General features: G+C 41.6%; 1 protein-coding gene across 1 annotated transcript in view; it reads right to left on the reverse strand.

The window, feature by feature from the left end:
* LOC142576235 (mitochondrial 2-oxoglutarate/malate carrier protein) overlaps nt 1-26,632 on the reverse strand; it is a 33,742-nt gene that overhangs the window by 6,103 nt on the left and 1,007 nt on the right. Inside the window, exons 2-9 of the mRNA XM_075686269.1 lie at nt 26,162-26,223; nt 24,552-24,642; nt 21,231-21,311; nt 12,685-12,807; nt 10,616-10,706; nt 9,332-9,422; nt 5,465-5,564; nt 985-1,036 (exon numbers count right to left, since the gene is read on the reverse strand). Of these exons, the coding sequence (XP_075542384.1) occupies nt 985-1,036; nt 5,465-5,564; nt 9,332-9,422; nt 10,616-10,706; nt 12,685-12,807; nt 21,231-21,311; nt 24,552-24,642; nt 26,162-26,223 (691 nt within the window). The remainder of the gene's footprint in view (nt 1-984; nt 1,037-5,464; nt 5,565-9,331; nt 9,423-10,615; nt 10,707-12,684; nt 12,808-21,230; nt 21,312-24,551; nt 24,643-26,161; nt 26,224-26,632) is intronic.

Genomic DNA, 26,632 nt, shown 5'->3' on the forward strand with positions numbered 1-26,632 from the left:
GCAGATGCTTAGCAGCTGTCCTGCTTTGCTCATTAAAGTTCCACTCGCAGCACTGCTAAAAAGGTTCAATCACACACTCCTCCGCTTGCTTGCTCTTTGGCTGTGCTTGTGCATAAGTTGCATGGTTGCAAGCTTACCAACGCTCAGGTGTACAAAGTTTCCTTTCCATCGCCTTTCCTGCCCCAGCTGAATTAAAGTCAACTGTAAATTGGCTCTTGTCTTCATATTCCTCCTGTCCAAGTCTTCATTCTACCCATTTGGGGAGCTATGCAGCAGCTAGCCCAATATCGTACCCTACACTTACTATACTCTCGAACAACTTTCTGTGGGAATGGAAGAGAAAGCTACGGAGGCAAAGAACACACGAGAGCGCTCCTGGAACAAGTCCCACGTTCTTGCCAGTGTATTTTCTTCCACGGCTTAATCTAACGCTGACATTTTATTTACAACAGCAAAATAAGACAAACTAGACTACCAAGTGTTAATTTGACTCGCTTTTATGCGTTTCTTCTTTTTGGTCAAACATGACGTCAGCACTTGTCGAAGCTACACTTATTCGGTATCCCTTCCCAGAAACCTCAAACGCTGCCGGAATACTCGGCGTGGTAACAAATGTGCAGAAGCTCCGCTCCCATAGCTTTCCCTTCACTGCAACACAAAGCTGTCCGAGCACACCTTCCCGTATCTTCGGTAATGTTCTGCCACCTGTAAAGGCTGTACTTTCTGTAGGCCATGGCAGTGCTAGTAAAAGCTTGCAGCATGCAAGTTTGCCTACGTGCCTACCATCAAATCATTCCCAACACAGTGCTTTTATGTTTTGCAACGTGAGGTGACCAATATGCAAATGTGAGGTGAAGTGACTATATGCAAATGTGAATCTCAGTTTCTCGTGTGCTTGTGCCATTAACAAACAATAACTTCATAATGTGATTGTCGTAGTGTGTTATTGAGTGAACAAACATTTTGGAGTCGGAGAATACTCACAATGGCACCCCTGTACTCTGGTTTGCCATCGATTGTCTTCATGTTCTGAATTCTGAAACAAAATTTGATGCATGGGTTCAGCAAAAGAAAAACAAGTAAATGCAAGTGCAGCATAGACCATTCTGTGAACAACTGCAAGGACCCGGTTTAGTTCCACTTTGTGTAGAATTACCCACTCCTAAAGGGAACACCTAATTAGTGTTCAAGCCAACATCACTTGTACGTGTCATCAATTTCATGGGAAAGAAGTGCTTGATCTGATGTATTAGGCGGACCGTCTATTGGTGAAAAAGTTATTGATGAAGCCTTCGTGTCAAAGCTGAGATGCAAACAGTCACAAAATATCATGTTTCCTTCATCAGTGGTCAGTACTGTGCATGACCCCATAGAAGTGCACTGAAAAGAAACACTGAACCATTTTAGGCTGTTGAAATAATATCCTTTCAAAAGTCTATCTTCATTCATTTGGCCAAGAAAGGACAGGAAAATGGAGAGCCAAACTTTCCTTTCTCTAAATTTCATGCAAACACCGAAGTGCCCATGACATCATGGATGTTACAGTACGTTGGCACACTTTGCCTGTTCTTATGTAGGGAAAGTTCCCATAATTGCCAGGCTTAATCTTTGTTTACTTCCTGGCAAAGCATAGTAAGTAAATCCGGGTTCATGTTTCCCAAAACTCTGCTGGCCTTTTCTGGAAAAAGATGAGGCAAGTCCGATATGTAAAGCGAAGGAACATTACAAGGGCAAAGAGTACACAACAAAAGGTGGTACAAAATCTGCCTGGTGGCAGATAGTCTTGAGCCACTCCCACAGACCTAGCCCTTGGTTACAGCATACGAGCCTTCCTCGCCTGGTCTATGACAGATAAGAAAACCTTGCTTAGTGCAATGGCCACTTAAATACACAACCACTCAAGGTGTGACCTGGCAACTTGCGAGAGTGGCATCATTTCTTTTGTTCTTCATTGAATCATTTTTTTTTTTTCGTTATTTTCATTGGCCAATTTTCTTTTTCTTCTGGAACGACTTCAAGGTGACTGTACAGCTTGTTTGCAAGGCAGCACACAGTGCAAAATTGAGGCCTTTTACATTGAGAAAATAGGCCCCATGTGTGCGAGCAAGCCTATGTTAGACTATCGGAAAGAGAGTCTGAATATTCTCGGGAGAGTGTGCCTCTGCTTCACACTAGCTGATGTATTAACGTGTGGGCCCTTCCGTTCCAATCTTGTTCTGTCTTTGCACTCTTACGCCCATATTCTAGAATGTTCCTCCACTCAACACTCCACTTCGACTCAAGACAGTTGATGGCCGTGCCACCCCTCGACAAAAGCATCACTGTGCTTCAGTGACACTTCGCATCAATTCTTGAGAAGCATAGTGTCTTCTTCAGTCAAAAGGTGGCACTTCGCTCAACTCGGTGGTTCCCGTTAGACGAGGTTCCCGTTAGGCTGATTAATGAACTAGGACCAAAAACTAAGGAAGCTCTGGTGAAAGCAGTGGAAAAAACTTCAAAAGATAGATAAATACCAGACAGTTGGCGACAAAGTAGAATGAATTTAATTTATAAAGGTAAGGGGGAGAAAGATAGAATTCACTCGTATAGACTGTTGACCATTACATCGGTAATATACAGGCTAGCAATATAGGCAATCAAATTAAAGCTTCAAGCATGGTCAGAGAATAATGGTACTTTGGGAGAACTTCAGAATGGCTTCAGAATAGGTAGGCATTTAGATAACTTATTTGTTCTTACTCAGTGTATTGAAATATCAAAAGTAGAAAGCCGACCGTTATATGTGGCATTTTTAGACATTACAGGAGCCTACAACAATGTAGACTGCAACATTTTGTGGGATATTCTGGAAGGGGAAGGCTTAGGCGACGATTGTCTACAGCTTTTGAGAGAGAGATTTACCTAGAAAATACCGTTTGCATTGAATGGGAAGGAATGAGGAGAGAAGAGAAAGTTCATATCAACAAGGGACTGAGGCAGGGGTGCCCTTTATCCCCACTTCTGTTTGTGATGTACATGGTGAAGATGGAGAGGGCGCTAGAAGGAAGTAATATCGGGTTTAATCTGTCATACAAACAGGCGAGTACAGTAGTAGAGCAGCAGCTCCCTGGTTTATTTTATGCGGCCGATATTGTGTTGCTAGCTAACAAGCAAAGTGATTTACAATGTCTGGCTAATATCTGTAGATGGGAAGGCAACAATTTAGGTTTGAAATTTAGTGTTAGAAAATCATGTGTTATGGTATTAAATGAAAACAGTGAACAGACAGTGGCGATACAGGGCCAGGAAATACCTCGGGTAACAGAAGATAAATACCTTGGTATATGGATAAATGAAGGCAAGAGATATATGCAAACACAGGAAAAAGCAATAGCAGCAAAGGGGAAGAGAAATGCCGCCATAATTGAACACAGAGCTCTATGGGGATACAATAGGTATGAGGTCCACCGAGGTATGTGGAAAGCTGTAATGGTTCCAGGACTTACTTTTGGAAATGCAGTTGTTTGCTTTAAATCAGGGGTACAATCAGGACTCGACGGGAACCAAAGGTCAGTGGGTCGTCTCGCATTGGGCGCTCACGGGAAGACTACAAATGAAGCAGTGCAGGGTGATATGGGCTGGACTAGTTTTGAAGTGAGAGAAGCCCGCAGTAAAATTGAGTATGAAGAACGGCTGAGGAATATGGAAGAAAGTAAATGGGCTGGGAGAGTGTTGAGGTTTCACAGTGGAGGAAAAGAACTAGGAAGCTTACCAGCAAGTATGCGGCCTGTATGGTGGGCAACACAGCAACAAAGAATGTCAAGCAGAAAGTCAGAGAGGCTGAAATAATCTCATGGGTGGCGGCAATGGAAAAGAAACCTGCCGTGAGTAACTACTTAAGAGGAAAAAAACGAAATCAGGAAAGAAGCAATTTATGATAACTCAAAGGGAAGGTCATTACTTTTCAAAGTGAGATCAAGATGCCTTAGAACATGCACCTATAAAATGATATATAAGAAGGAAGAAGAAGCATGTGCTTGCTGCGGTAAAGCTAGAGAAACTATGAAGCATGTTTTATTAGAATGTGAAGATGTCTACCCAGCGGTCGATTTAGGCACCACTGGCCTCCTTGAAGCCCTTGGGTTCAGCGGGAGCAGTGGTAAAGCAAACATGTCTGTAATAGGCATTAGTAAGAGGCAATTGGAGGATTGGTGGAAGAAAAGTAGGGAAACGACAAAAAACAGAGACGTACAAAAGCACAGTTCGCAATAGGGGATCAGAAAATTTGTTTGTGGGAGTTCATAGCATTCTTTTTCTTCTTTTTTTATTGTTTAACGTAGCTAGGACATTAGGCAGTATAATAGCAAGAGCTTGGTGGCGCAACCCACTGCGCCGTTCCAAAAGGGACGCTCATAACATCCATACATCCATCCCATGGAGTGGAGGAACAACTTCCAAGTCGAGGATGGTATGAGAATATCGGGGGTCAGTCCTTCAAACCTCTCTACATTTCCAGGTGACGTTGAAAAGAGCCCCAAAAGAAAACTCTGCTTTTTCATCCATGAGCCTGAGCATGAACCAAACTCATTTTAAAGAATCTCCCTCTCATGGTGACAACATGCACTTGTCAGACATTTGTTGCCCACCAATTTATTACCTTGCTTTAAACACCACAAAGCCAATCTGAAGTTCCAACCATTTCCTTCATGCTTACATATTTTGTATGCACTGCAAGCGTAAGTACCAGTGTATAACTTTTAAGAACATCTTAAGGTACACAATGCCATAAGAAGCTGGGCACACAGTGTGGCATGATGGAAACAGTTTGTGGATGGAAGAATAGTAGGACGAATAATGCGAACTCTGTGTTTCCACAGACCAAAAAATCGGAGCAGGCAGTGGCTTCACAACCTAGCATGAGCTTTCTGTGAATTCTACAGAATAAAAAAAAGCATGTGTACAACTCAACAAGTAGTGGGAGGGTTCTCTTTACAAGTGCAGTAATTAATAAAGGGAAAATCGGACATCCACCCGTTCGTAGCAATTGCTACAAAGGAAACCCATACGGTTTCCTCGAAAGAAAAGCCTCACAGTTGAAGAAAAATTCGTCTGATTTTCCCTTTATTAATTACTTCTCTCCACCTTGCGGGTTTCGACAGAACTATTACGTCAAACACAAGTGCAGTAACTTCAGCGTACAGAGGGGTCCACTATTAAAGTGAGCACTTGAGTGCAGAGTATGTCCAGATTTTCCTCTCTCGCAAGGGTACATTCACCTAGATTTACAGCATATAACTTGTGGGTGGTAGCTCTGACTCCTTTCAACCCACCCGAGCAGCGCGCCGAGATTGCTTCCGCAGCCACTTGCAGATAGGGCGCCAGCAAAGTGAGAGAGCAACATTCGGGTGTTCCCCTTGGTGGACCACGCTGTATGTACACTTGGCGCAAAGGAAAAGAAGAAAGGACCATGCACAGGCCAACACACCTGGTCTTTGCAATGTCCACGGGCATGGAGGCGGCTGTCGTGATGAGGCCACTGATCATGCTGGCAGCAAAGTGGCACATGATGTTGTCGCGGAAGTAACCTGCAGCAGAGCAAACGCACACTCAACGTCTGCGCTGGTTCAGTTGTTCTTTAGCTCAGTCACTTGGCAGCAGCCCCTGTAACATTACCTTAAACTTACAGCAGCGCATCAACCAGCATTGCGAATTTTTGAAGATCTGACTAGAATTCAATGAAATGTGGAGAGTATATTGCTTATCCAATACTGCAGGTCACTACTACAAGTTCCATTTCCCAGCGTTAATCTTAAGGCAAGTTAGGGTGGCCCAAGGCTTGGGCAGGTGTGTTTTTTTTTATGCCTTACATTGACGACACAGCATATGCACTAGTGCGGAGTTACTTATCAATATTCTGCTATATGTTGCAATAGAAACAATTTTTCACATGACTCTACCACTGTGCATGCCTTCCAGCCTACCTAAAACCTTTCGTTTTTGTAGTATAACGGAAGTGGAAATTGAAAAACTAAGCCCTGCAATTAGGACATGCCTCCCTACCAGCCACCTGAAGTGAAATACACTGTGGATAGCGTGATATCTTTCCTAGATTAAGACTTTGGTTGAAAACACGAAAGGAGGAAAGCGGGATGAATATTGCACAATTGTCCTACATCCTTTCTGCAGAGCATACTTGCCTGCCTCCTTAAAGATAGCCATTAGAAAATTTACCCACACTTTATATGGCTCGTACTCCCGCAAGGCAATATTTTCAAGCTTTACAAAATTAATCGATAACTTTCTCGTCATAGGGAGCTCACAGTGACGTCTGCTTACTTCATCTGAAGAGGCATCAATGGCAAGCTGCTTTGCAGAATCAACACTGTCATGGCAGCAGGGGTTCCTTTTTATGCTGAACACTTTATTTAAAGAATTGACATATGTAGGCTCCTGCCATTTACATAAAATGTGCCGATTATCTTTTTAAGTATTCACTTCAGGGCGCATGTAATTGTGAAATTGAAGCCAAGGTGTAGAGATGTCATTTCTAACAGAAATCCCAACACTAGCACCACTTGTGAGAAGTCCATCCACAAAATCTGTTTAAAAATGCCTAGTCATTCCAGTTGGGATTGCACATGACATGACTACACTACTCCTCGACTTCAATTTCGCAATTACTATAGCATGCGCCCTAAAGTAAGTAATTGAAAATGGTAATTAGTGCATTTTGGTAATTAGCTAATTTACCATCAAAGCTTTTCTCACTGCTAATGTCCACCTATATAGCCATGTAGCCTATCTGCAAAAATGGCAGGGGCCTAGATATGACAGTTTCTTTTAAAATAAAGTGCTTCGCAAAAAGAAAAACGGAAACACTTGGCATAGCTGACAAAGTCAATACTGGCACACTAATCAATTTCGGTCAATTTCAGCAACAATTCCTGGGGCTTGAAAGTGAGACTACAATTTCTTTTACAACTCATACGTGGACAGAATGACAACATAACAGTCGACTGTTCCAGCTCTCAGCAACTGTTCAAAGTTGCATTTTCGAAATATTTAATCGAAATAACGGAAAATATTAGTGCTGAGCCAGAGCACTAGATCAGTGCTCAAAGTTGTCCAAAATGTCACTTTCACTTAGGACCGAGACATATTAAGCATGACAATCACCTGACCATTGAACAGGATTGGCACATTCACTGTGAAAATACACTACCAGCTCCCATCAGGGTAACATGTCCCTTCATATCTGGTAAACTATAGCAAACTAATACTAATAAAAAGTTAATTGCATTGTATTTGACCCCACAATGCCTAATGTATCATTTTTGATATGCTCAGTTTGGCACCTTGAAATGATAAGGTCTAAGTGGGAGAAGCTTAACACAAAATTTTTAGCGTTTCTGACTAGCTAAAGTGAAGTTTCAGTTGTGTATAGCTCAGTAAACTAATTACTCATTTATTATTTACCATTGTAGTTAACTTGTAACTCGGAAACATTTCGCTGGTTTGTTGTTTTCTTTATATGAATGTGCAGCACTACTCTCTGTGGCCAAAAATAAGAGTGACCAAGTTGTTTTAATTTCCTTTCGTGTGGAATGGTGTTATGGTTTTGTGGAGTTAAACAAGAAATAAATGCAGTTTGGTAAGCTTTGCATGATTTTTATTACAGAATTCAGTGGCACCAGCTTTCACAGTTGGCTCACTTTAAGGAAGGTGGCGCCCTGTCTGAGCGGTGCTCTTTTTTAAAGTGGGCACTAGCACCAAATGGAGCGTGACCTCCAAGACTGCTGGTGCATACTTGTAACATACACAATCTGTCATGGACAAATTGAATTGCAGAAGAATTGCCCATCTCCCTGGGTTGTCACTTTCTCATCAATTCATTGATTCCCTTCTTCACAGAACATAACGAACCTTGCAAAGTTTCTATCAGGGCAATCTAACAATATGGGTGGATTCAAAGTTGGCCTTAAAGCATCCCGTTCAAATGGCACTCAAGTGGAGCCTACTGAGTACAGTAAGGGTAATGTCATCATTGCTGCTGCACTTGCCAGTGTCTGGAGAACTCGCGCCAGCAGCATCAGGGAACATATACGAGGGCACACCTTGCCGAGTGCAGGCTTGCACTAGGACAATGTATAGCAACCAGAGCACACCCAGAGCCTTTACTGCACTGTACTGAAGTGGTGTGGCCTACCAGTTACAGACCTGCCAACCTTAGAATTTGAAAAATACTACTACCGTTGATGTCAAAAAGTACCAAAATATGACGAAATATATTAAATATGGTATGACTACTGATGATGTTGACTATTTATTAGTGATTCTGTGCCACAAACAAAATGTTTACGAAATTTATTTATAGAACATCGCTATAATGGCGGTCAAAATTTCAGTTGTCACTATACATTAGTTCTATAAGTTAGTGACACTGCTACGAGAGTAATCGAGCTATAAAAGAATTGGTAAGCGACTGTCTTTGTATTCCTTTGCAATAAATGCTGTCCTAAAATAGACTCAAATAAAAGTTCTAAAATTATTGGCATGAATACAGTAATCATAAAAACGATCTAAAAATTAGGCATTAATTAATCAATTGCTCAATTTGGCAGGTATAGAGTCAAAACGTTTCTTTCACTGACTGCAAGCTCTTGTTGCCTCTGCACATTTCTCACAGCACTCTATGTTACATATCTTAAGTCTTCAAAGAGTTAACATATGACGTTATAGCTGCAGTAGATTTATAGCACTATAGGCTTACTCGCTCTTCAAGCACAGGCTGAAAACTGCAGTCACTTGCACTGTTACTATGTATTTAGTTAACATCACCAAATTAATGAATGTGAATGACTTGTCTCCGGGAGTTTCAATGCGCATAATAGCATACCAGAGAAATATTGGCATGGATGTAAACTGGAAACTGCATGTCAATATGGACCTATACTGGCATCTCGATGTGGGTCATCTCTTTTATCTAAGTATAGAAGGCATGGCCCGCAGACATTCACTGCCACAAGCAGGACTTTCCTACAGCACTGAATTAAGCAAAATATTGTATTAACTGGAACAGAAATATAACAGAATTCTACTATATTTACTTTCATCTAACACACAAAAACTTGTATCAAAAAAAAAATTTTGAATCTGAGAATGTTTTTGGTCACAATTACTGCTTTGTTAAGTTTACCTTCTGCCTTGTTTCTATAGAAGCTGAGTCAGCACAATTTGTCTCCACCAGTTCTCCCGAACCCGATATGTTAAAGCACAAACATGATACATAATTCCATTTGCAGTGGTGTATCATGAGAACCTGCCACCTGGCAGCTTTTCCCTGCCAGTTTACCTGAGTTGAGTAGAAGTTGCTTGGCTTGAGAATACGAGGCCAGCTGGGCAGCATTCACAACCATGGCTCGGCCAATTGTTGGTACGCATCCCTATGGGAGAGCACCAGGCATGGAATGAGCATGCTCTCAATGGAAGCAACATGCCCAAAGGAGTAACCATGTCTAGAGGGTATTTCTACAGTCATATAATGAGATGTAGTGCAGGATCGTAGTATTTGGACATTTGCCAAAAGATGTTTTTAAATGCAACCGACACTCTTTTGAAACTTCACACATCTTAGGGGACACAATCTATGTCTCTAACCATTTTCCTGCCAACTTTGGTCGCTGTGCATGTATGTATATATATATATATATATGGTCTAGTGATTACAGCATTGGGCTGCTGTGCTGAGAGAACAGGGTGAGTTGCTCTTCAATGAACCTCTTTGACACAAACTTGGGTCACCGCGTTTATGCACGAAACAATCCTATCAAATTTCTCCAGTGCTGGGTGTGTAATTGAACCCGCGACGTACATACAGACACAACCTGCACTCTGTTTCAGTAGTTCCTCACAGGAGAACCAAAGCTACGAGGCCTGCGAGCACAGATTCTCACGCAGCGAGATTTAGTGGCACAGGTCGGAACTCGTTGCTTAACTGCATGGCCTTGACAAGCGACCTTGTCCACAGGGTCTTACTTAGATGCTTCTCTGCAAGTCACAGCTTTGAATTTTCAGCGCAATTTTACTTTGTTCTTTACTTAAATGTTTATTGAGGCCCTATGACAGTGAAAATAAAGTTTTCCACTTTATTTTACTTTATTTTACTTGCCCTGCCACATATAAAAGCAGTCACACGAGTCTCTTCAATGAAATTGTTGAGTTAGTGCCATGCATGCATCACTTGTTGCTTTCGATTGCTCGTAACAAGCTACATAGTCTACACAAATATTTTCCCATCGCTTAACAATTGGCAACGAGGATGAGATAGCTATGTTTTGGTAACCGTCCAAAAAGATGGTTTTGGGTTACACAGACATTGCGGGCGCACCGCTAGGTAGCGCAGTGTGACCAGAGGGAAGCGTGAGAGAGGAGCCTAGCTTCCGCACACAGCTCATACAGGGCACGTTTAAGCTGTGGCAATACGATGTGTCGCTACAATGTTTGAATGCTAATTGCAATAACGTCAACAGTCATCGGGAGATGGGTCTTGCTCAAACTTTTTTTTTTCTCTTTTCTCTTTGTGCCAGCTGTCAGTGCACAAGTGCGTGCTCTCACGACAGCCTCCGGTCTCTCTTACCCTCCACAGCGTAAGCACTCCTTCTTCCTTTGACATCCGAACAAGTGCATCAAACACGTTCTTGTAGTTCCTGCGCTCGGCTGGTGGTAACCTGTTGAGAGGAAGACGAGTGTATATGTACTACTAGCTTTTCTTGCAGCACCTAGTCATCAGGAACGACTCTGAATATCAAAGGGTTTCATCCTCAGTATTCTAAGCCCATTCTTCTTCAATTCATTCTCTGAATACTAGCATATGGATAATTTCATGCCAAACACTAGACAACATTGTTGGGTCCTGGAAGGTTTATGGTGAAATTTGTAGCGTGCACAACAGACAAGTTGTGTGCTGCAGTTTATTCCTGGAAGGTATTTATGTGTATGATGCATGCATCCAAAGTTAAAGTAAACTTCAAATTTCAGAAAGCAAGCGTGTTCAAATTATCTGAGGAAAATCTTGGCTCCACATCACAGCTTAGAAAATGTCCCTCTGGAGTATTTCGCATAAAAAAGAAAATGTTTACCTGATGAGGTCAATTCTAATAGTATGGTCCATGGTAGTAATGATAATATAAATTAATGCTCAAGCATTTGTTTTCTGAGTCGAGTCTGCACAGCTGCTGCTGTGACCAACGGACGCCAGCAGTGTACCTCAAAGACATGGTCGGCACGCATGTTACGGACAGTGCTTGAACATTTCCTCGATGTGGCCACTACCGCATGTACTACCTCTTGTTCATGAAGCGAGCGCGGATGTTAGACCGTGCGACGTGTTTCGGCGGAGTATGTAATGATTTAAGGTTGGCGGGATGTGGGGATGCTCGACTGTCATGCATCCCCTGATACTGTTTTCCCCGCATGACTCTCGCGTCTCCTGTAATCCGGCTTCTCCGCGTAGCTCAGCGCCGGCGGAGGTTGGTGGGGTTGCAGTGTATTACGAGAGATGGCATGAGTGCTGTGCGGCTAACGCCACCTGATGGTGGGGTTACTCAGGCACAAATACATGTGGGCACTCCTTTGGCTCGGGATGGGTGAGTGGCGTGGACGATCCATGCACTGCAAGATCGTCTCACGAGGCCTACGAGCAGGACACCGGAATTGATGAACACAATCGTTCGAACGCACCACTGTTTACATGACCCTACACATGAACGATCAGACGTTGATGTCCAACATGGGGTGAACATATTCACTCGCTATCTGGTCGTGGTGAGCTGGACTTCCTAGACTTGTTGCGTGCCCATCGGCATTTTGTGTGGATAGCAATTAGGTTGGCAGGCATTAGTGTATGAAAGGTGCAATAAATGCCCTTATGACTGTCTGCACTACTGTGTCTTCGTTTCCTTGGCACAAGAGCATGGGTGAGACCGTACAACGCGCCAGATGCAACTTCATTGAAACGAGGTTCGTTTCAATGAAGTTGCATCTGGCACATTGCTGGCACGTGGCTTCACAATAGATTTAGTTTTCCCTAACTATTACACTGACACAAGGCAGGACAGACGATGACCTAGACCAGCAATTGGTGCGAAATGCATGACAATGTGCAGTCATTGCAAAGCAAGAGATGGCATGAAACATGTGACTACCTATACAGCATGTGCCCCGCTGATGCATGGGACACTGGATATGGAACACCTTGTGCATTTAAGTCATAACCTGAATTGTGCTGTTTAATGTACAGCCTGTTTTTCTGCTCCAGGAAAGGGGATTTCATTTTCGCTAGTTGATTCAGAGCATGTTCGAACTTTCCTTTAGCTGCATTGAATTGGTGCGCTCCTTAGTGGACCACTGTCTCTAGCTTCGCTGTTGTCGTGAAGACTTTTTTTACCGCATGGTTTGCCATAACATATATTATAGTTAAATAAAGGCCTGCAGGTTTTTGTACCTCTTTTGGTAAAATTGAATTTCTGAAATGCAATTTCTGAAGTGCAATGCGTGCAATCAAAGCAATCACTTGAGGATTCGTGTATAAACACTTCACAATAACCAGTAAAATTGACCAACAGTCAATGTTTAGTTATTCTCTTGCACAGATATGTAAACGTTTCACTGTAAAGCAATAAGAGTGTACGTGCTACCCGTGCTCACCTTCCATCTGCAGTCATGCGAATGAGAGAGATCTCAGCGGGCGTGCCACAGAAAGCTCCCACTGCACCAGCCATCATTCCAATTGATGCCTTGACCAGGAAGCCCGGTGGCTTGCCTTCCTTACTGCGAGCACAGTGCAGAAAAAATCAAGTCACTAAGCACTACTTATCAGAGAGACTGTGTGCTGCTACGAGTATCTGGCAGTCAAGATCACACTGTTATGGACAGCAACACAACATGCAAGTTCTTGATGCCTCCACTTCAAGAAGCGTGTACTATACAGTTGTCGTCTATTTTCCAAAGGTACAGTTACGAAAGTCTTGGAAGTTTCTGTCAAATTAAAGCTTTATTAATCTGAGATAACTTTTGGCAACGGTCTGCAGCTTCACACTAAAGAAACAGTGTTTTGCAAATGATACGCTGTTAGGCATGTGTTGTTGGTATTCTCACAGCATTGCAACGTAACTGCTATCTGGGTAAATTAGTACTATATATTCAGCTTAGGAAGAAGCACCAACAGTCTAAGGCTGAGAAGGCAGACGGACAGGGGTGCTTATGCATTACATGATAAACACAGGACAATTCTCTATTTATCAAAGCAACAAACAGGGCTAGTTGGTCCATGTTCATTTTTTCTTACGCTATGTTTTAACAGGGAAACAAAACAAATGAAAAGGTATGATACAACCAATTGTATAAGAGGGCAAACTACCAACGAATTTTATTCGATTAAGTGAAGCGAATGTTTATAGTATATGGTGATAACTGGATGAGTTCTATCTTCCATTTCTATGTTTCTCTCTCCTCCTTTCTAAATAGTAGGTAGGCGTTGTGCCCCTTCTGGTGGCAGTTGTCAGCTCTGCTCCTCGCTTTTCCTTTCGTGTCAAATGTGTATATGTTTTCAAAACAAATAAATAATATAATTGTGTGACTTGGGCAGCTACATCAGAAAAACCAGACAAATTAAGAAAAAAAGAAAAATGTGAGCAGTAAGAAAATGTGAAATCCTTTGTCAATCAAAGGGATGCGACAACATCTGTTGGCCAGTGGTGCGGATGCTTTTGATGGTTCAGAGGTTCATTTGTCTGTTAAAAAAATCAATCTCGATGTCTGAGAGCAGAATCAAAAGAGTGCTTACGCACGTCTTTCTTTTTTGACATCATGATCTCTCTCTTTCTAGCTGGCTTTTCATGCTCACAACCACTTCCATTTTTTTCTAGCAGTGTGGAACATTTGCACTGTTTGCAGTGCACAGACAAGTTGCTGGGTGCAGTCAGCTCCACTCGGTAACTTGGCCCACAGAACAGACAGAGGGTTGTGTCAGTGAAAAGCTATGCAAACACAGGCACACACATGCCAGCAGCTGACTGCACCCAGCAACATGGCTGTGCACTGGGAAAACTATGAATGCTCCATTTCAGTTTCAGCATTGGCCAGGCTGACCGCCCAAGTCCAAGCCAAAGATCCCATAGCACTTTAAATAATGTAGCAGTGTGGCTTGTCTACAGATAGCCTAGAACAAATAGAATATTTCATACAGAGAGTGTGTACAGATGTCTGACTCATCTGGGTCCAAAATTCACTTCATACATCACCTCTCACGCTTGTTCTGAGATGTGATAAAATTTTTAACCATTATGTAATGAAAGTCCAAAACTGGTTGCCATTACTATGCTATCTTGTCGCTATGCAACAATGAGTATAGCTTATTAGGCTTTCCTTTTTTTTTTTGTTATAGGAGCTACAAATCTGAATTTGTAGTGCAGTCCTGGCTGCCTGGCAATTCTACCATCTTAGGGAAGGGTGGGAATACACATCAAATTACCATTTCTGGAGGGTAACAACAAAAAGCATGGATGCCACCAAACCCCAAAATGTATAACAAGCGAATGAAGAACACTGAACGAAACTTGGCTAAAACAAAGAGTCTAAATCCATTCATAATAAGCAGAGCTTGTTGCCTTGGCAGTGTCAGTCAGGACAAGTGCAAATGGTAAATTATTCTTTTAAATTGCAAACACACTTGTAAGCAAGGAAATCGGCTGATTATGTTCGCTCATTGATATGTCCCAGCTACATTTAGGTATGGCACAACGTGATGTAAAAATAGATATGCAACACGGGGTTGAACCACAAACTTGATTTTTCAGGCTGAGCATTCTAACCAGCATGCCAAAGCCATTTCGAGTAACCTGGCAGATAATGCTTGCCCTGGGCATCGACAAATGTTTTCTGTCGGACTCATCTGACGCGCTGTCACCACAAGGCCAACCTTACTGGGATATACTGATTTGACTTGACTTCGCTCAAGAAACAGCACATGCCCACTCCGAGTAGTTGGTCAGGTGGAACTCATTATCCTTGCCCCCGTGTGCCCATTATGCAGTGATGAAGAGGCGATTGATCACTTCTTATTATGCCGCCTCATGTAATTTTACAGCAAAGCTGTCAGCCTCTAGTTGGTTTTCATTTTTCGTGTCAGCGTCTGCTAGAAAAAAGATGTGGGCCCCTCCCGGCGACAGTGCAGGGCCAGGAGCAGTGGCTCATAACCCTGCAAGGCAGAGGCTTCAAACACTCAGCTAAGTGAAGCGAACAGTGCATACATTCTTTGGAATCATGCATACAACATACAGAACAACATACACTTCAATAAAAAAACAAGCACAAAACAAGCACCCGAACCACATAATTGATGATAAGGCACTCCTGATAACAATGCAAAGCATGTAGCACTACCTTCGTACATTTCCCGGTAAAGATTACTGTTGCACGCAAGCTGCCATGGCAATGGAAGCTTGTGATGTGGAGTGTGATTTTCCTAGCCTTTCATATATAAAAGACCCAAATTTCAATGTTGCTGCAGCACCGCTATAAGTGGCGGCGTGCTGTCAAAATTGTCACTATTCTCATAACCACCATTACCCTAAAGCAATAAGGCATTGCATACATCTCTCAGCAGTTGTAGTGGTGGTTTTCAACAGCTCCGCTGGACATCTACTTTCACAAGGCCGGGATGGAGAGTCAGTGTTTTTACAAATGATTATTTTAGAAGTACAGTTTCGTTGTACACACTTGAACTTCTTTAATTACTAATATTCTGTCTTTTTGGAGCCTGTTATATTGGACATTGTCATAGGGATGTCTGTGTAGTCACTAAGAAATTTCTATTTTATTCAAGATGATTTCCTCACTAAATTATCAGAGCTTTACATTATTTTACTTTTTTCATAATCATCTCAAAATAATTTTGTATTTTATTTTTCTTCTTTTTTAGACTTCCCTAATTATATTTCTTGGCCTCTATCCGAATCTTGGCCGATACCCCAAGATGGGCGTGAGCCATATTTAGAAGAGAACCAACCAACCAAACGCCACCTCACAAGCTTGCCAACCATACGTGCCGTGCACGTCCTGCTTCCAACTGAATAACAGCTTAAACAGCACACACCTGTTATTGCATTCAAGCTGCAGGCTTCCTCAAATGACAGCAAAGCCTATTGGCATTGCCTAAAGATTTTCAGGAGTTCCTTGGAGTTCTCTCAACTATTTCCAGGCGTGCACCAGCATCGTTCTCAAGATCACACGGGATTCCCTAAATGTATCAAGGACTTCGGGACTCATGATTACTGTTTGCAGTGATTGAATTTATGGCACTCACGGAGATACTACAGTCTGACAAGTTTTCTTTTTTTATTCTCCCCTGATGTTCTTTGGGAAATAGGAGACAAGGGATAGAATAAAAGACAGTGTTGCTCTACACATGCTGTCAGAAGCTGGCACACGGGAGGCTACACACTACTACTGTCTTCAGGTTGTGTAGTTATGTGCTTTTCTTTTCTTCAGTTTGTTCAGAAAAGTACATTTCCCCAAAAGGCATTATAGTAGGGGTGCGTCATTCTTACCAAACAATGTATGAACAATGATAAAATGTGCGCTATAACACAGAAGTACAATACACGTGAAAGTGGGTGCAGGAAATGAAAAAAAAATTTTTTTATGGTATTTGGGGTGCATTCTGCTGGTGATTTCATGTTGCTGATTACTGCTTATATTGTCGAAGAGGCATCGTACCAGAAACAGGAGCAACGAAATTGTGGTAGTTTATCCCTTTCATTTGCGTCAGAAGGGGAGGATGACAACTTTAGGATTAGAGATGTGTGGCACTAATGTTCACAGAACTTATAGCTGTGCTCAGCAATAAAACATGCACATCAGTTTTGGATGAATTGCACTTTTCCAATGATATTGCATTAGATTTATGAGAATCCGCAGGTCCCTCTTTACTTTCCTGGCACAGCTAACATGCTTGTATGCCATCTGCTGCTCTCTCTTGTTCAATTCTATGGTAATTACACATGCTGTCCTCCCAAGAAGTACGTGCTTTTGAATTCATCTATCCAATGTATACAGCTGCTTGACATGCTTTTGTGATGCTCAAACATTAAAAAGTAGGTGGAATTAACTGACATAGAATTAATGAAAGCCAAACATATGAAAATTAGATTTACTTTTCAGGAGCACATCTCTATACAAATCACAGTTGGATCAGCTGAAGTAAACTAAAAGAAAATATACTGTGTTATTACTTTTCAGTTCAAGCAGACTTTTTTTGAATTTCGTGGAGCAAATAGCACAAGTTGGCCTCTTCAGGTGGATTACCTGAAAAGGCAGGCATTACTCGCATGACAGTTTGAAATGTTCAGGTAGCTAGTTAAAATATTCACCAAATAAATTTTTAATTACTCACTTTAGGACACCAGCTGAAACTATGAAAAAGAAGCCAAGTAGTAGTTGATTCACATCGGCTTAGCAAAAACCATAAGACTAGCATCCTTTTTGAGATATTAATCCCCAAGATCTACTTCAACATACATTGCTGTTCCAGTTAACAGTTTCCCAGAAGCCTCCATTAAGCAGTTGTGGACAATTTTAACCGGAACCTCAATGCATATTTTAGCACATCTTGGGGATGAGTATGTGGAGAGTTATGTCAGTCTCTGTTTTTCAGCCAAACAGACATAAGTTCACTACTGCTCAACTTCAATTTCACAATTTTGACATGTTCCCTAAATTGAACAATCAAATAGTTAATTGGTGAATCTCTCTCAGTAATGAGCTACCTGATCATTGCAATGTTTCATAGAAGTAATTTCTGCCTCTTCCAGAAATCTACCTGCAAAGATGTAACAGCGCTGTTGGCCACAGGCAATGTTTTTTTTTTTTAATTTGGTCGAAAGGAAAAGAGAAAGAAAACAGGTGGCAAAACACAAATCTTTCACCTGCCAAGAAGTGGCTCAAGATTCAATTTTGGGACCTTCTCTCTTCATATAATACTTCACTGACTTTCCAAATCTACAAGTGTCTTGTTTTCACTGTATTCTCATGACACTATATGTCTTAAATATTTAATTAATGTTGGTACTTAGTGTCATAACACAACTATAGATTTTAGCAAAAAAAGAAAAGAATGTAAAATGTTTTATTCCCATCAGATAAATTTACCCCTGCTGCGTTGTGTTGCTGCCTTGACTAGTTCGCAGATTTTTTGTGCTTCCTTACCCTTATCTGATATTTCAACACCACATTTCTCATACGTAAAAAGAAAGGGGCTGCCTTGCAAGGACTCTCATAAAAGCATCTCTTTTATTTATTTATTTATTTCATAGACCTCATATTCTGCTTTATGATGCTTTTATTTATGATTACATAGGCTATACCATAAATGGTTATGTAGTAGCACTTGTCACTGTTGCATAATGTCTGCTCCACACATCAGGCTCTATGCTTTATAACCTGTGGTGGTTTATATTGCAGTAGGAATGGTCATAAGAATTGTAACTTGTCAGCAAATAATTTATTTGCATTCGACTTGGCCACCATGCTTTACAAGCTATTACCAATAGTTCCTAATGTTCATTTTAATGACATCAATTTTCAGAAAGAACACTATACTCAATTTGCTCAGAACTTTTTTTTTCAGACACATACACCAACAACAGCAAAGAGAGATTTTCATTTTTCACAACGTAAACCATACCACGCAAAATTATCTGTGTCTCTTTCTGCACTTCAGACATTATTGAAACCATTGTCTGGATTACTAACGCTTTGAAGCATGCATCTTTCACTGTTTCATATCCAATATATTACTCATTATTATGTAATCATGTAACATACATCATGTTGTTCTTGCAACTACGTTTTGACACTCATGCCTTGAGAGCATATCTAGTTTGACCTCGTTAGCGGTGTAGTCGCAGGAAATCCAAAGCCTCACATACTTAAAGGGGCCCTGAACCACCCTCGGGTTTGGTGAAATAACACAGTCCGCGGACAGCATACGCTGCTGTGAACATCTCAGCCAAGTTTTGCTTTCATACGTGATGCGAGAAGCTTGCAAGCGAATCGCAAAGTCACCTTTCCCTCAAACGCTCTCTTTTCAACAGAAGGCCCCGTCCTCACTCTCTTCTAGATGCTCTATTTCATTATCGGACACACTATTTTGCCATTCCACTAGACGGCTGCAATTGGCCAACAGCTGACATCAAGCTGTGGTCAGCTACATGGCGTAGATACCACGGCCACCGCAGGGTGCCGCCACGAGTCCACTGGCTAAGCGCACTGCGGCTCGTTGAGGACAACCGCGTTTGGCTTACGTTTACTGCATCGTAAGCACCAAAGGCAGAAGTCGTGGCGTCTACGTTAACATCCAAAATGAAATTTGAACTGTGCCCCATGGTGACAATTAGAAGGTGGAGCATCGTGGACACGCCCCACTGTGCCGTAGCCTTCGTAGTGCAAGGAACGGGAGAAGGAACGAGAGCACAGTGGAGGCCGTGTTTGACTGCCAGTAACTCCACTTCTGCTGAATGCATTGAAGTACTTTTTGCGGCAAAGTATCTGTGAAATTGCCTGTTTTCACTTAAAATGCCCTTCTTCACTTCGATAAAAAGTGGTTCACGGCAACGATGGCTTATTTGGCTGTCAGTCGTACAAGCAACAGAGGGATGTGTTGACATGATGTAAAACAATGAAAAAAAAAAAACTAAGAAAAGTAAAAATGACGCGCGGCACTAACATACAGTCAAATGAACACATGGTTCATGGGCTCAATACTTGGGGCACCACACCACAGTTAGCCTTTTCCTTCGCACAACTTTGCTGCACGTTCTGTTCTGTTTATACCTTTCTTTATTACATACAGAGCATCCCCACTTATTCTATGTATATCTTATGTAACCTTATTTGTAGCAGCAAAATAAAGCCAGCTGTGGCCACATGCTTACTTTCTCAACCCAGCTAGCTGAAAACAGAAATTTTGGGTCAGAACTGCAATTTTTTTAATGGAATATTAATACAAAACAGTTGGCACTCTGAGTGATGGAGGGCGCCAGCTTTATTCACTGCTTTTACTGCAATGGCTATTCAAGATGCAGCACAATGCGTATGCCAATCTGTGCACAGTGACGGAATTGACCTCAATTACTAATTACTAATCTGTGCACAGTGTTGTCAGCAAACGGGTGCTGGCACACTTTTTATTACAGATATTTGCACAGCGCAGAAAAGCATACAGTAAGATATGTGCAAAAAGAGCCTGCTGAGTTCAGTCAGGGTAAAATTTAAAGACACAGTTGTACTTGGCCATCAGCAAATCTTTTTCTCAGGGTTAGTCCACCATAATTATGGGACTACCACTTTCACACTCGCACTAAGAACCCGAAGCTGGTGAAAGGTTCACATTTTGGCTAAGAGCCAATGACTTTAACATGTAGTATTAAAAAATATAATAATAATAATAATACATAGAAAAATGACTAGAGATCTGAATTTTAACTTAGTATGCAGGTATAAGCTACAACCCACCACAGTGGCTTAGTGGCTATGCTGTTGCACTGCTAAGCAAGAGGTCGCAGGATGAAATCCCGGCTGCGGCGGCTGTATTTCAATGGAGGCGAAATGCAAAAAAGCCCGTGTCTCGTGTATTGGGGACTTCGTTAAAGATTTCCTGGTGGTCAAAAATTAATCTGGAGTCCCCCACTACTGCGTGCCTCATAATCAAAGCGTGGTTTTGGCACGTAGAACCCCATAATTCAATTCGATTTAATAAAAGCCACACATAACATAATGGATGACACCTCTTACTTTTACTGATGGCTGCTTTTGGACATAGCATGTAACATGCGAATTCTGTACAATCACTAATGATGAAAAAATAATGTAAGCCAGCAGCATGTTGACACATTCTACACTGTTTGTTGCTGCATTAATAAGGTTTCTTTTTTAACTTTAGGACACATATTTTAGGGTTAAAAGTATAAAGATGTCTCTGCTACATTTTTTAAGATCACAGCCCAAAGCCACATATGCTTCAGCAAACTTCATAACGTACTGAAGACAATATATAACACCGATATGGTAAGAATCCGTTGCGCTTCGATGTTCTATTGTATCACTGCTTATGCAGAAAACTGGCACGATGACACTTTGCAAGAACAGAAGCAAGGAAAAGTTACGACACACATGCGAGCAGCATGGTTAAATACCTGAAGGTCTCAAAGAGCGATGTGTACACTCCCATACGAACAGTGGTGTAGGACGCCTGGCGCAGCAAACCAGCTGACAGCCTGCAAGCAGAATTATTTTCATTGGCGCTTCCCTGCTCTTTCTTGTGCCTGCGCTATCTGAACAGACACTATCGGGCACGCCACAAGGCAGTCGACAAGGGCAACAGCTTTCAGAATATTACTGAGGATATGCACAGAATTACAATATGCAAAAAAAAAATAAAAGAACTGCCTGAACATTCTCAATACACCACCATGTGGGAGAAGGGCAGCTTACGTAAGCCAGTGCTACTTCTGCTATATGACAATTTCCTGCCGCTTGACTGATCCGGTACAGAGATCCCGCTCCTTGCTTACTCTACACCCATAATTATGTGTAGAGCCTGACCTCGATACATCAGGGACACCTGCATAACGTGCACATTTTAGAAACAGTCATTGCCAGTCACTGGCTTTACTGGGACACAGTTTTCACATCAATTTGTCATCTCCTGCTGCAGTGGTGACAACACATGCAGGTGACACTTCCTCATCATCATCAGGCACTTTCAATTGATGACAGGGAGTCTATTTCAGATAGTATTTACCTGCGCAATGATACTGAGTGTCAGCACCTTGAGAATAAGTCCATTGTTCATTAGTGAAGGTTGTGCATATGTTATGGGTCATGCACAAACCGCAGACATAAGAACCTGGGCTAATGTCTCAGTGGTGCCAGAAATGTGCAGTAGTGTATATCACTGTTAATTGGCGTTTTTAAACCCAGATAGCACAATTACACACCTTCAGGTGGATATGCAGACAGTATTACTCGTAAAACAAATTGAAATGTTCTTTTGGTTAATCAACAAAGTGTTTTCTAATTTGGAGTCTTGTTCAGCTAACAAATCTCAAAACTAGCAGCAGTTTTGAGGTATTAATTCCCAAATCTGTCAGAACTGGCATTCCAGCAAGTTTTTTTGCACACTGCTCAAACAAGTCTTTTGAAAAACTATTATAAACGGATGGCCAATGTATGTATTTCATGGCACATTTCGGGCATCAGATATCTTGAAAAAACGTATCACAGTTAAAATTTCTGCTGAGTGAATACGACTTCCATATAACATGGAGACCTGAAGTGGAGTATTGAAAGTCCGTCTGCTAAATGCTGTCGATTCATGAATTGAGCATTCAATTCTTGATGCGGGCAATGCCTGCCTTATTTAGTAAGCCACCAGAAGTGGCCAAATCATGCTGCTACTACTACCTGCCACGGTCAATGTTAACAAAATTTTGTTTGAACTAAAGAAACACACGTCGCGCACACTTCGGAGATTCTCCCATATGTGGCTAATGCCACAAAAGCACTGGTTCAGGGCTGCAGAGTAGTTGACAAATATCAGTTACTAATTTCCATGATTCACTGCCAGACTGGTTCTATCATGTCCCCGATGCTGCCTAAATCAAGCCCATCCCTGTAACAGCTGGCATATAATTTGCAAGCAAACCAAGCAAGACTATGCTATGTGCCAGTGTTTATTCTTGTAGGCACTTGTCCATCGTGCTGCCTACTTCGATTAAACTCCAACCAAAAAGCACCAATGACAGCTATATCAGTACTCTTGCCTCCAAATTGCAGTTCCACACTTATAGTAAATTTTCCGGGAGGAAAGGACAGGTGTTATCACGTAAGCCCAGACGTGCTTACACTACTCTGTTTTTTTCTCTTTCCCCAACTTTTTTTGCCCATATCTCCCGGGTTGTGCCAAAGTCTGTCTGGGCAAATAATCTGGGCAGACATGTGGATCTTTTCAAGTGGTGGTAAGAAGAGCAGATAAGATGTCTCTGAGAGAAGGCACATAAAAATAAAGAAAAGGACAAAGTCACAACTCATACAAATTTACTCCCAGTGTGAATGAGAGAAGGGTCATGAGGGTTGTGTTGACTGGTCTTTCCAGGTCCGCCTCTATATTCAGCAAAAAGGTAGTATTTTGGTCTAATGTTCTGAGTGTATTGTAAGAGTCGTCAACAGCAGCATTTTTTGACGTTCTAGGTGAGATAACGACACAGCTTTCCAGCCACTTACAAACAAAACTTACAGCAGAACTGACAAATGTCCCAAAATCAACACTCAGTTACATTTATCCTGCCTGCTTACACCTCTGAATATGAATAGCACAAGTTCAATTCCAAATGAGCAGATAATGGAAAAATACAGGTTGTCCCATCAATGGCATCCACAGAAATGTTGCTGAAGTGTGCAAGAGACAAAATTGACAGATTCTCTAGAAGGAACGTAGCACTTCTGGTTCAAGAATTCTTAGAAGAACAGAAGATAAAGTATATTGGCCCACTCAGATGATATGAAAAAAATTACATGATTATAAATAATGAATTCAATATGTTCTTTACAGCATTTTTTCCCCTTGAGAATTAGCTGATGACTTTCTATTTTGCCCATCTGTGGCAATTCATGATCCCATTGTGGCTCAGATATAGCCTTCAAAACTCAAACATTTAAATATATATAGGTGGCCATATATACAAAGATTCAAAGGAACACTATGGAACACTAAAGTAGCACCATGGCATGGTAATCTATTATTACATCTTGCAGTTTTGTGCTATTAGTAACAGCTCCTTGTTTCTTTTTTTTGCTCATGAAGGGCAAACCACTGTGGCCATATAGTAGTGTGTTAAGTTGAATGTAACGCTATACCTTTAGTGAACTATGAAAGCCGACTCATCAAACATTTGGACAAAATGGTGATATTGCAGGAATTAGGCAAAATGGTTATGAAAAGTGCTACAACTATAAAACATTTGGCATTAATGGGACCATCGCCATCTATTTTGACTGCTTTTTATGAGCTTCTTTTTGCTGTCAATGCTATTAACCTTTTGCTGTCACTTTTCCTCAGAAACACAGCTCTAGCTTAACAAATGTCTGTTCACCAAAGCTGGCCTCACAGCCATGAAGACTATCACAAGAAAAATCATTCATAGCATCACTGATGTGTTCTCCCTGACAGGCCTTGTTGCAGTCACGTTGAATTCTGCATTATATATGTGAATTATGTGTTGTCTTCTCTATATATTTTTTCCTCCTTTTCCAAGCTTTAAGAGCCGCCTTGAACGAAATAAACCTTCAGTTAGTAGTGGGGGCTCCGTCTTGTATGTGTCTTTATGTTTAGTCCCATTCTTAGTACTGTTTACTTTCGCAGTCATGTATCAACTAGCTCCACAGCATCGTAGCAACATTGTAGGGCACTGTGGGTAAGCAAAGTAAGTACGAGTGGGCCACAATTCATCTCTCACCCAGCATACATCCCTCGGATGCCCTCCTTCTGGATGACACTGCGGATGGCATGCAGGCTTGTCTTGTGCTCTTTGGACTTGCCGCCCTCGCCTGCAGGTCAATGCGGCAAAAGCTGAGATCACAAAACGTCATGTTACGATAGCTTTCACAGCACATGACTGAACTACAGTTTGCACTGCTTTTTGTCACACAGTGCCCTTTGGTTTTCTTTAAGGCTCTTAGAAATACGGCGAGATGGGCTAGCTGGTCTATGTTCATCGTGAAGGATATTTTTGCAACAGCTGGTGCACAAAAAGAATTTTTAAAAAATTACAAATTGCACACGCAAATTTTATTGTTTTTGTATATATTGGTGTTTCAACAAAAAATTTCAGTTGTGAGTAAAGTGCTGGCCTGTCGTTTCTGTTTCTTTATTTTCTTACCTGTCTTTGTCTGTGTCAGCTGTTGCGCTTGAAAAAAATCCTTTAACGATGAACTTTTAGCAATGTTACCTGAATGTAGCAACAGCAAGGTCTACAGAGGCTAGATGACAATATGAAAGATTATTTTATTTGAGGTAATGTAAGAGGCTGAAATCTAGGAAAAGGAGTGCTCATATCTGGAATGACCGCAGGCTTTGCTGAACTCGAAAAATAGCTGGCACTGGTGAATGACAACAGGATGAAAGAATCTGCACAAATGCCTAGACAGGCTTGTTGGCAATTCACACTGTACCTTCAAGGTGCACACAACACACGAATGAGAAAAAAAGAAAGGAATGTAAAAGATGAACTTTCAATAAACCTCATTTCTTTCTCATCCATATACCACCTGTACCATGCAAGGTCATTATGAAGTGAACACAGAACAAGTCTAGGTAATTTCCCTCGACATTATTTATAGACATCCACTCCTGGAATAAAATCAATGCTCTACAATGGCCCGGTGTTTCTCCAACTGCTGTTTGTGGATCCTCAAGACAGAGTTTCCAGAGGGATATACCATTAATGAGAATTAATCATACCTGCCAACTGATCAAGAGTCTACTCCTATTTTCTTTTTTTTTCCTAGAGGTTTTGCCAAAGATATATGGGCATAAACGAAAATCACATAAAAGCTTGTAACTCTACATCATGCAGGAACTGCAGTAATGTCTCTGCAACCTTATTGCCCACCACCCAACATACAGGTGTACATTTCAGGTACATCTGGCCTCAGTCCAGCCCTTCTTAAGATCTTAGGTCCGATCGCTTGTGTTCCGGGACACAGCGTATATTTGCTCTATATGTGTTAAAGCATGTTTTGCCCACAGAGCCAGATAAAACTTAGAATGATAAACAAGGCTAACATTAAACCTGACTTGCGATTTTGGTGATCTTCACTGTCCTGCAACATAACTTGTCACTGCCATTCTCGTCACCTCCCTGCATGCAACGTCATCCGCCTTCCTTATCACAAGCTGCACATCTCACTCATGACCGCAAGCAAAACATGTATTTCAAGTTTGGAACAAGGTCCCTGAAGTAACTTAAGTTGCATCCAGGTTAAGTAGTTTGTGAGGCCAGCAATTTGACAGATCACCGCTGGTCTACTTTTCTATACAGATGCAAAGCTGTCGGCGTGTACTTGCCACTCAACTGCATGCGGTTCTTGATCAGGTCCAGTGGTTGCACAAACAGCGTGGCCGCCATCCTGCACGCGCAAGTCTGTGAGAACAATTCTGAGAGCACTATACTCTGCAATGCGTGGCACAATCTATTTACAGCTATAAATGCGACAAAGCAAAGTTGGGTCAATACACCGAGTTTGCCTCACTCGCCTGTTCTTACAACACAATGTGGAGCCACTTGAAGTGTTTCAGTTCACCAGCGCTCCTGTACTAGTCACTATCCGGCCCTCAGCCAGTTGTCGAGGCTTTTGGCTGCGAAGGGAGCCATGCGGAATTCCAGAACATTCAATCACAGTATATATTTACAAAGGATATGGCTCTTTAATTCTTGAAGTGAAGTGCTTGTCTGCAATGAGACGCAAGAATTTTGAAAATCAATCAATAGCGAATTTTCTTTCTCTATAATAACATGTCTTAATATAGTGGGACAAA

The sequence above is a fragment of the Dermacentor variabilis genome, chromosome 3 (assembly GCF_050947875.1).
Source record: "Dermacentor variabilis isolate Ectoservices chromosome 3, ASM5094787v1, whole genome shotgun sequence".
NCBI classification, from domain to species: Eukaryota; Metazoa; Arthropoda; class Arachnida; order Ixodida; family Ixodidae; genus Dermacentor; species Dermacentor variabilis.